General features: G+C 39.8%; 1 protein-coding gene across 1 annotated transcript; it reads right to left on the reverse strand.

Annotated features, from left to right (window-relative positions):
• Positions 1 to 1,585: 1,585 nt before the first annotated feature.
• On the reverse strand, positions 1,586 to 4,780 carry LOC113134200 (uromodulin-like 1). The gene is made up of 4 exons (XM_026313441.1): positions 4,635 to 4,780; positions 3,380 to 3,536; positions 2,061 to 2,190; positions 1,586 to 1,821 (listed from the first exon to the last, which is right to left on the reverse strand). Exons 1-4 carry the CDS (start codon positions 4,778 to 4,780, stop codon positions 1,586 to 1,588), a joined length of 669 nt encoding a protein of 222 aa, XP_026169226.1.
• Between the last annotated feature and the right edge of the window lie 7,232 nt (positions 4,781 to 12,012).

A 12,012-nucleotide genomic window follows, 5' to 3' on the forward strand; every position in this document is an offset into this window, starting at 1 on the left:
ATTTTACAACAGTATCCCAACATTTTTGGAACTGGGGTTGTACTTGTTAGTAGAAAAAAATTGAATATGGTAATATATTCCTCATTTTTGTACTTGTTCAAATCAGTGTATAATGTAATTCTAGCCTAACGTGCAGTGTCTCTTCTGATTTGCCTGGATCGACATAAGCTTTTCCTGTTGTGAGGATGGTAATTGTGTGGAATTTAAAGTGCAGTAAATTCATTATTTACTGTGGTGATGAGGTGATATATCTCAGAGTCACTAATTTGACAATACCAGCCAGTCTCACTGGAGCAATTTGCTGATAGTAGCAACTGCTGCTCTACAGTGGAATAGCAGGTACAGGTATCATGAAGCCATCACGTCTGCGACTAAATAAATATCGACTTACACTTTGCTTTCATCAATACACCTACGTCTTTACTAACTGTAATCAACTTTTTTTGAAATATTTTTATTTATTTATTTATTTTTTCAGTTTTCATTCAAACAAGTCAATAAGTGAACGGAAACACACCTAGCTTTAATGTAAAATGTGCATCTATACTTGTGAATCCAGGTTTTGTGTTACTCAAATCTTTTAACACTCTTTTCTGTGAATTCTATAATTTCATCATTTTCTGAACAGTTGTAGTAGTAGTGATAGTTTTAATTGCTTATAGTAAATACAAGTAAATAAAAAACAAACCAGAGTGTGTTTACCACTCTGCACGGCTGTGCACTACAGAAATGTGGGGGAAAAGATCAAGGTGTTGCCATGGTTAGAGTAAAACACCTCATGTTAGTGATACACCTAAAATGAATAAAGCAGTATAATGTGAGAATGTATGCTAGAAACACCTTTTTTATTGTATGTATGTATGTTATTATTATGCATTACTTCACTGTAATGAGTAATGGGGTCTGGTGCCAATTTCACCTGTGAGACAGGAGGAACGTCCTGGACTGATCACCTGACAGGACTGACACATAGAAGCAGACAAACACTCACATTCACACCTATGGGCAATTCAGAGTCACCAATTAGCTTGACCCCAACATGCACGTCTTTGGACTGTGGAAAGAAGCTGGAGTACCAAGAGAAAACCCACACAGACATGGGGAGAACATCAGAAGCAACAGTGCTAATCACCACACTACTCCCTCCGTTTCTTGATATGATTATGATGATTATTAATTCATTTAGCATTATGGGGTCATTTTTGACTGACACTGCAGATTCTATATTCTGTGATAATAATAAATGAACTTGAATTTTTTGTTCACCGTGGATCGGAGCTGTGAAGCCACACATGCATACATTACACTGAACCAGTATTAACAAGCTATCAATCTCAAAGTGGGATCCAAAGAGTTTCGATTTGTTGCCACTGAGGGAAAATAAAAAGATTATAGCAGCTTTTCTATTTGGGGATGGTGTTTATTTTCAGGGAATAATAATAGACTGCTCGTGGTTAAGTGTGGAATTTGATTGCAACAGCTGTGCCACCTAGGAGAGAAAGTGTGAATTGTATTGCTCTTCATCATCTAGTCTGGCCTATACCAGCTCTGCTCTATGGATAATATGATTGACTACTCCCACTGTCTATTGACTAATGTAATTGTCTGCAGCTATTTCACTGAGGAGATGATCAGTGTAATTGCCAGAGGCTTCTCCTTGGTCACGGCAGTATAAAGTCACCTCCTGAGCACAGACACGGCACAGGCACTGTGGAGCAGAAGAGTGGAGCAGCCAGATTGCCCGGCGATGACGGGCCAAGCACACCAGCAGCAGCATCACCAGGCTGATGATGACCAGAACCAGGTCCAGTTCTGATGGGTCTAAAAATAAAACAAGAGGGGGGGGGGGACCAGAGCTTTTCATCTATTTTAATCAGTTTTCACTGAACTGCAGTACAGTAGCATTCCATGATGAATAGCTATGTATTCACACACAGAGATCGTATTTTCCACACATGCCAAAGATAAACGGAATAATCGTCTCTCATTTCTTGCTGCCAGAGCATCTCCCATGAATGCTTAGATGATCATTTTTGTTTTGGAGCAGAAATAATAATTACCTGTCTCCCCCAGGAAGGTAGAATTCTTCACTTCTTTCAACATGGGGCCAAAGGATATGTGATTTCTGAAACTGTTGACAGTAGCCTCTGGACCATCTAAGGAAAATATTCTTCGCCGCTGGAGGCACTGCTATAAAAAGACAGGGGAAATATGTAGCATGTAAGTATGAAAAATGATAGCGTAGAGAACAGATAATTAACTTTTTGGAAGAAGGATGGTGCTCCTGTTTATCAAGATAGCAAGAACAAAGTGCAAAAATAGTAATTTATATAGGTGAATGTCTGTGATAAATATGTCTAAAACCATTGTGTTTGTAATATTTTTTATTTGGATAAAAGAGCAGGAGAAGAAACATCTATTTTAAACAGAGAGCTGGAAATAGGATGTTTGCTTGAAAGCAACACATTTTACTTTAATCTAAGCAGCCCACTCTGAGTTGGAGCAGTTCAAACAATGTAGTTGAGGTATAATGTATAGTTTTTATGTACAATGTTTCAAGGAAAAATATAGCCTGACATCAAGCACCAAGAAAGAATAATCCTTTAAAGAAAGATGAGGGGGAAAAGAAAGTTCACACTTCAAACCACTCCAAACTCAACATAATAAATTTAAACCTGCAGCAGAAGTGCTGGTTATTGCCACAGTTAAAAACTGAAGGAGACGCTGGAGACATAACTGATAAGAGAGCTGTAGAAGTGCTCTACAAAGCCAGACATCAAAATTGGTCTCCAGAGTTTACCCTCTGTCTCATTTCCGCCCTCTAACATGTATTTGTCAGATGATTTAGTTTTTTCCTATTAAATCAGAGGCCTCATTCCTACGACAGCAGGAAACAGCAGTTGGGATCAGTGTCCTTTGCGCCTCTGTATCTGTTATTCTGTAAGTTTTCACCTCATCCAACCTCCAGAGCGGATAATGACATGACAGATGTTTTAGGATGCATCTTTGGCTGACGGCCTCAGCCTCTGTCAGAGCACCTTACTCTGTTCACATTCAGAAAACAGTTCCTGTAACTATGGCATGGAATTTGTTATCATACTAAACCCTCCCTTTTCAATTCTAATTCAGGAAAATCATTTATCCTATTGCTCGTACACAGATCTTCCCTTCCTCGTATGTTCCGGTCATACGTTCATGGACGTGCATCTCCAGGTCCTCACTTTGCTCTCCCTTCTTGTTCCCGTAGACTATTTACATCAGGCTGTTCGTTGCTCACCCGTCTCTCTGTTTTCACAGTGTCACACTCCGAGTCACTAAATTTAAATCAGTCGCTCATTCTCTGATTCATTCGCATTCATTACACTCACTGCAGCCTTACCCTTTCACAGTCAGAGCGGTTCCTCAGACAGACGCTGAGATCACAGTGTAGGTACACTACTGAGTAATTAATCATTTGGAAGAGACTGATGGTGAAGCTGGCACTGGTTGACAGGGCACTGGACAGCAGTGTGATCCCCACTGGCTCTGCTGCTAACCTGAGGCACCAACACAAACGCAGTCTTATATGAGAGGCATCATTTCCCATATAGATAGAATAAAATGTTTAAGGAAGAAACTAAAAATATCAAGCAGGTGATGTCTCCATACAGCTGCCAAAAGCCATTGAAGCTGTGAACAAAAAACAAAAAAAAAAAAGGAAAGCAGGAAAATCATCGACCAGGTTCTTTATACAGTACTGAATTCAACTGAAAGCTTAGTAGACCAGATACTGTGTTAGGTAAAGGTAAGTTTGTACTTTATGTTGCTGTCAGGCTGTATAATTAGTCACAGTGTAAAATATTAAAAACGTTATGCATTTAAATTCAGCATCTTCATCTAGAAGTCCTTCATTGGTATGCTGATTTTTGGCTAAGTAAGGATTTGTTATGCTTTCAGGGCAACACTGAATGTTTTACTTGAGTAGATACATTATTATCATATTATTGACAGGATTTGTCCCAGGTGTAAACAGTTTTTATAACTGTTCTGTTCAAGTCAACAGTCAGTATGTTCACATTTTGACATATTTTAGAGGTTTTGCATTTATACTGCTGCATAGAATGCTGTGTGCATTGCCTTTCTATCTATCTAAGTGATTCTGGCTCAGAGAGATAACACCATCAGCCTACAGCAGTCCCCGAGAATATCTCGCTCTTAAAAATGTTACTGTAACTCACTGGATTGATATAAATTACAGTAACAGTGCCTCTAGTAAACATGTTTATAAGCAATGACAGCCTGGCCAAGCTCTGTTCAGCCAAGTACAGTGGTTGAAACAATGCAGTATTCATGGATGTATGATTAGAATCACCTAGTAAATAACAAAAGTCATTTTATGATTTATTTTCTACAATAAAATCTGCAACTAAAAGACAGAGGTTCAGATGGCTGTACATAGATTAGTAAATGTTTTGCATTTGCAGACTCATATATTTTTTCATAGGCATAAGTAAATTTTCTTTAACTACTTCCTCATAGTATTTTATCTGCATTAAGTCTTTTTACTTTGAAATCAAAACACAACAAACCCTACCCCACTTAACATAATATAGCAAAATCTCTTCCCTGACCTTAGTCCAGATTTTTGTGTGTACCTGGAGAAAAGGCAGCAGGTGGAGCTGGTGCGGTCAAGCTGGATGGTTGAGGACAAGCAGCAGGAGGTGACCTCGAGGTTTATCTGACTGCTGTTGGTATTCAGGTTGATAACTACTCTGAGGTTCCCCCGGTGCAGGCACAGCATCGCCAGACTCTGCTCCTCTCACCAGGTTCAGACTCATCTCGACTGTGTAGATCCCAGTGTCACACACATCATCTAAAACTTCTGGTACACTGACAATACGTTTTTACAATACATTATTATTACAAATTGCAAAAACTGTTGTATTGTTAACATTAAAATCAATTACTTGTTTTAGGCTGTAGAATACATTACAAATTACATAACGTTTATTCCTAATGTTTTAACAGGTTTAAAATGGTTTAAGATGACTTTTTTCATTTAATCCATTTTACTGTACAATGAAAGTCAATTTCACAGAAATGTTTTTTTTTTCTTTCCTTTAGATATGTAATCGATGACAGTGAATGATTTTACTGGTTGTGTGTTTTGTCAAAGTTGAGCTGGTACTGTTCTGAAAACTCCTCCATTGTTGGTACATTGGGCAGATTCAGGAATGGCCCAAACACATCAACAGGATGGATTTTATGAGCTGTACTTGGCTATAACTATATGAACATGTGACAATATTAATTGAGGGGCAGAATAAAGCAGTTCACTGTGATGGATAATCAACTTAATAACAAAGCTCATGCAAAATAAACAGTTTGGTTCCTTCATTTCTGAATGTGTGATCAATGGATAATGCTAGAATAATAGGGTTACATAATTAGTTTACCCAGAGAGATAAAGATCAGGTGACGTCTCCTGTTTTTCAGCTTTGGCAGCTTTGATTCAAACTCTGGCTCCAGCTATAACTGCCTGCGTCCAGAGTCCTGAACTGCCATCTCTCTTATGACCACACCACACACTGACCCTGTATCATTTTGAGCTTCAAATCATCTCATCTTGGGCTGCTCTGTTATTTATTTGCACTTTTTCAGTGGGCAGCATCCGCTCAGTAGATTTTCTCGTGGTTTGTGATGTAGTTGCTTCAGGTTCAGATAATGTGACCTCTGTTGCGATAGTGTATTGAGCAGATGTCCCTCTATGAGACTGTCTTTGTGTCGTTTTCTTTACAATCTGAGCCTGCTCATGTGTCCCACCTCTCTCCGAATCATCCATTTGTACTCTCCATGTTTTGGTTGACATTTCGTGTGTCATACTCTTGGCATTCTTTGTCGTCAGCAGTGACACGATCATGATTAGATTTACTGGTGGCAGGTGAAAGCAGTGCAGTGTCAAGGGTGGCAGCTCCTGGTGTCGCCTTTCCAGGTACAGTACAGTGCTACATTTCCCTTTTTCGGGGTTTGTGACAGGAGTGCGTGCTGCATTAAAATAATCTCTTCCAGTGTTGCCAGACTGTGTTTTATAGATTTCTACAGCAGCAGTATGAATCAGCTCACCTGCTCCATTGTTGCTGCAGTCGTCTCACCTAACGTAGCGCAGCCAATTGTGCTACAGCTGCTGTTATTAATAAACTCAGTAGGTGAGATCCCCATAGGTGGCAAAGAATCAGTCACAGCTCCAAGTATCACTTGACTTATTGAGTTCTTTTGAGATAATGTATTCGTCTCATGTTGGTCTGCTGTGTTCAGCGTTTGTACTGTAGCAGTCCTCTCATGTAGGGAATGTCTGGCTTCAAACACGCTCTTTGTTGTCTTTTGATGTCTTTAAATGATGAATATGTCTCTCTTTTAACCATTGTGGGTGTCCTGTCATGTGCCCCTCCACCTCTTTGGGTGGTTGGGATGCACAACATAGGGTCAGTGATGGGAAGCGCTGTTGCAGTCATACTGGGCGGGGCATGCTGGTGTTGCTCAATAGCCTGTAGAGAAAAATCATGAACTTGCTGCTCCCTATTCTGTGTTTCTGCTGCATTTTTTTTCTTTTCACAGCAGGGGTGAGTTTGTCAGGAGTTTACGTTTTGCGGAGCTGTCTCAGTAACAATGAGTCAATTTGACAATTGGACTGTACCATACGCTCAGCATGTGCAGCCTGAGATGAGGTTTCAATAATAACTTGGATGCTCTTCACTAGTGGTCATCAATGATTCATGAGCTTCTGTGGTCATATTAGGACCACTTACTCTAGCAGTTGATGCCAGAGACACATAATCATTGGTTTTAGGAGTGGTTATCTGAAATTCAGAGGTCACATTCATTATCTGGTCTGCAGTCTGCGGCGTGGATATAGTGGGAAACCTAAGGTCACCTCATAAATTAGTCGTGTCACTCACAGATCTTAGTGGTGTGTAGGAATCACGTTGTTTTTCTGTTGATTTAGCTATATGAAACAGCATTGTTAGACACATCACTATCCTGCATTTGGGGTATTTTCGACAGGCCATCCAACTCAACAAATGCAGTGGTTCCAGTTCAATCATTTTTATGAAGCAACAGCGGAGCTAAGTCATTTGTAACATTTTTTGCCTGCTCGGCCTTGTGGGCAGTTTGAATTGTAAACATGATGGGCTTAGTGCTTGCTTCATTAGAACCTTCTAACTGTGATAAATGATTATTGTCGAGGGTTGCTCTCACTGTTCACTTCATAACTACCATCCACACTCAATAGGTCATTAGTGTGTTCTACTGCTAGATTCTCAGTCTGCATCACAGAAAAAGAGTTAAATGTGTGTCATTAGCATGTTGTTTCCTCCTACCATATGCCCATGCTATAAAAGGAGAACTGTTCTTTTCAGTTCATTTTCTCTGACCTTTTATTTGTAACTGCATCTGGATGTTTTACTGCTGAGGTCACAACACTTTGCACACTGTTCACCATCAGGATCCATGTTGACCATCAGTATTTGTTTTTTTGAGACTGGCCCTTGCAGGGTATAGGTGCCTGGTAAACTGTCGCCCCTGAAAAGCATAAAATTTAGCAGTGACAACATTTTTTTTTTTTTGCTTTAGGGCTCATTGATGTCAATAGAGTCTGTACAGATCTCTGCTGGTTATCAGCAGGAGCGTGCAAAGCGTCTGGATGGGCTGTCTGTAGTAGTCTGTAGGGGAGTCTGTAGTCTGCGCGCCTTAGATGACATGGCTGCAGCTGTGGGGCCCTGCTCGATGACTCATAATACATCTGCTGGGGTGGCGCAGGATTCACTGAAGTAGGTCTATTCACTTTTTCAATCATGTTTCAGGTTAAAGGGTCCTCGACTCTGGAGTCATATAAATGCGCCTGTATATTGCGTTCTGCTTGCACTCTCTCGTTTGTGGTCAGTGAAATGTAATTTGCTGTCGAACTGAAGCACTAAATTTCTGCCTGTGTTTGAGATGCTGTGAATAATTGAACTATTTATCATGAAGTAGGGCTGAGCTCTCAGGAAACCAGCTGTGATCACCAGTCTTAGGCTGACACTGTGTTACTGATACTGTTTAGTACAGGGTGAGCCTATTTCATTGTACTGTTGTGCAGGGACATTGTTGGCTTGTATGTATCAGAAAATTTTGACATGTTAATTCCAAATATGTGAGAGAGTTTTGGAGCCATTTTTGTATGTCAGTCACAGAAAATGTAGCCTCAGCAGTTTTTTTTCCTGAGCACTTTCATTATTAAGTGAAGATATATCACTGTGCTTTATAGGCTCGGCCCTGTGGGCTGACAGATGAGGTTTCATCTGTGCGGGTGACTCTCTGGGAAGAGATGTCATTCTTAATAGATTTGGATTGTGAGATCTCAGTGTCGGGTGTAAGGGTCTGTCATTGCTTGCCACTTTGTAGGATAATGGCTTATTTTTCATTTCCACTATTTGTGCAGTATATTCATCCAGATGGACGCTCTTGTGCTCAACTCCCAACTGTTTAATCAAATGGTGGCAGGAAGACAGGCTCGTAACATTGTGCCCTTTGTCTCTGCTAACTTTTTTAGAATTAGTAGCAGCCTCCAGGGGAACATTTGTCATGTCCTCTCTCCCAGTGTCCGCTATGTTTAATGTCTTCCTTTCTTGCTGTTTTTTCTTCTACACTCTGCTTACTTCTTTGTAGGACTCTTTCTGCTTTTCAGCTCCATCTTTGGTGGAATTTGCTGGATGTTAGTCAAGCCTTTTCTTTCCCCACCTTCTTCATGCTGTACTACTTCTTGTCTTGGATCTTTCTCTTGCCCCGAAGTAACATCCTCCTCTCCTGTGGTGCCTCCACCTTCTTTGTTCTCCAACTTTACACATCGTCACCGCTCCCCTCGTCTTCATGCAACTTTAATATCTCTTTCGTAGCTTTAATTTCTTTGCTCTGCTTGCCCTGACTACAGATCATCTCTTTGTCCTGATCTTGTGCAACTACAGTCAATACTAACTCCCAGCTTCAGACTGACTGACTGTTGGTGACTCACTGAATAAATCTGTGTTATAGTTTGCAAAAATCTCAGGTGCTGTCACTTGGTTATCACTACTGATGTCAAAAGTCCTATCCTGAGTGATTTGGTTGATTTTGCATGAACACATCATCATCATACTCCTGTCTTGCTTCTGAGAGAAACAACTTTACAGGCAAAACCTTTCATGTTGCAAAGTTTGGACTTTGTGGTACTTTCATAACTGCTTTATTCGCTGACCTTGAGGGATCAACAGCAGGCTGCTGAACAATGCTATTTACAGTGCTAAATGTTTGAGAGTCTTTTGTTGTTACAGATGCAAACTTGACAGAATCGCTGGGAAATAAAGTCAATATGGGCTCTTTGGTCTGAGAGCTTGGTTTAGCTGGCATTTGGCACCTCAATACAGGGATCAAAGACTCAGCTCTTCCTGTCAAAGAGTGAGACTCAGGGTTTATGACTGCAGAAGTGAGTGGCCTGCTAAGGCCAAAGGGTGTTACTGTACTATGAGCTTCAATCAACTTCATTCCTGCAGTTGAATGTGATGCAGTTCTGTGATCACTACCTTCTACAAGAACACTTTTCTGACTGCTGTGGGGTGCTTCAGTGATGGACGGAGTGTTGCTTACTGATCCACTGCTGAAATTCAAAATCTGGTTTTGGATAAATACCTTTTTGAAGTTTGCTGAGAGACTCTGGGAAGCATTTTTGTCATTCCTATTGAAATTTTGACTGTGGGTTCCCCAGTGCTCGCATTTTCTTCAAATATCTCTTATTCTGTTTGTATTACTGCTTTTCATACTGTATTAAGTAACACTACTGACCGATAAAGCGCTGTGATGGATGATATTGGCGTCATTGTCATTTTGTGTTAGTGTTGACACTGTAGCAAATGCAAAAGTTGCTGTATCCAAGAGAAACGATTTGATTTGGGAATTATTCAAAATGCCTTGACTTGATTCCACCCATCTTTTTGTTCAGCATTTCATCTTGTTCTCTAACTGACTGTTGATGTAAACTGGGTAATGAGACAGTAAAGGACAGTACTAAGAGTATCTGAGGAGCCATGATGGGACCATGCAGGCAGATCCACAGATGTCTTCATAGACTCTGCTCTCTGATCTTTCAGGCAGGTCAAACACGACTCTGTCACACTGTTTCTTCTCAATGAATGGTCTGCTGTATCATTTAAGATGGATTGCATCGTTCCAGACAGATTTTCATTTCTTCTCTGGTTTGAAATCTCTTTTCATTTTCGCCTTGAGATCTTTTAGCATTGCTGTCATTATGGAGGGTAGTCAAGTTATCAATTACATGAGGATGAGATGCAAATAGGACTGGAACTCCTGGCCCTCTTTCAGCACGTGAGAGGAACAGAGTCAGTGTTTCTCTGATTCTTGTGATTGCCCAGAGAGTGAAGCCGAAGAGAGGCTTTCACTGCATCCAGGCAAATGGACCTTTGGCTCGGAGGTGCCAGTCATCATCGATCCAAATGCAGCTTCTGTAGAAGAGAAAGCGATCTCCTCATAATTAGAGATCAATGGGGTTTCTGATTCAGTGTGAATCCTCCTAGCTGATGGATAGTCTCTCACTGATGTGATGAGAGTTTTTGCCCGTTTTGAACACAAATGCCCTCTGCTCGGTGAGGAAATTATAAGTAATGCTTTCGTGACCTGTATTATCTCACAGGGTGCCATTGGTCTGGTGTCAAACCAGACCACCCCTGGAAACTTGGCAGTCACTGTCTCTGCAGTGTGTCCGTGTGTATTCTCCGTGGGTATTGCTTCTGTGTGATGACCAACTGTGTTTTCCTTTTTCAAAAGCAAATCTTTTGTGACAGTCATGCCTTTTGTTTGTTGGGTATGATAACCTTGGAAATCTCTTTCTGCCCTGCCTGCAAAGGAAAAAAAATGTCACTCAAATTAATTTCCCAATGGCTGTTCTTTCTGAAAACTATCATGTAGAAAAATACTAAAATAAAATTATGAAGTATTATAAATCAGTGCTGTAATGCAGTAAATGCTACATTTGAAGAGGTAAATTTAGCATATATATGTACGTATGTGTGTGTGTGTGTGTGTGTGCGTGCGTGTGTGTGTGTGTGTATCAGTCAATATCAGACAGTTCAGCCAGTATAATCAATCACAACATTCTTAAATTAACTATAATTATTTAGATGATTGCTGATGAGACAGTCAATTTTGGAGTCTACAAAATATAAATTTGTCTAGCGCTAGAATTTATAAAAAAACAATTCAATGACCAATAGTTTATTAACAATGCACAAATGAAACAGAAGCTAATATATCGAAATACATATAACAAAATTGATTATGGCAGAGTTTTGCATGGCTATTTAATATTAAAAATCACAATATAACACTTCAATTGGTATTTACTACTCTAAGTTTAAGTAGGTCACTGTTTGTAGATACATGTTTGCTCCATTTATCAGACTTTTGCTCATAAGAGAATTCAAATTGAAAAAAATCACATATCCATTCTAATATACTGTAGCCACTCATTAAAAACAAAAAGTTACCAGCAGTACGTGGTGAGTATACATACCTGTAAGCAGGAGAAAAAAATCCTAGAGTGAAATTGTAAAGCCTTATTTCTGTTCAGTCCTGTTTACACTAAGTCAAGCCTCAGTGCATACGTGTTCTTATTACTGTAATCTGACTGAGCAGAAGGTATGAGTTGTTTGCAGACATACACAGATGGTTTTTGTTTTCTGCAGTTCATTTACACATGGATCAGATTCCTCAGTAATCCTTAGCAGCTCTAAAAGTTATTAATAATTAGAAATACTTAAGAGAACTTCATTTCTGGTATTAGTCATTCTCAAGACAGTAGTAAACTGTAATGATGGCACAGATCAATGCCCACACCTTCCTGTGTAAAAAAGCACCACAGAAAAGAAGTAAACTCAGTGGAATTATTAAGCTTCTCTTTTTTATATATATATTTTTTATTATCTCTTTGTTTTCTCTACAATTTGT

The sequence above is a fragment of the Mastacembelus armatus genome, chromosome 13, assembly GCF_900324485.2.
Source record: "Mastacembelus armatus chromosome 13, fMasArm1.2, whole genome shotgun sequence".
NCBI lineage: Eukaryota > Metazoa > Chordata > Actinopteri > Synbranchiformes > Mastacembelidae > Mastacembelus > Mastacembelus armatus.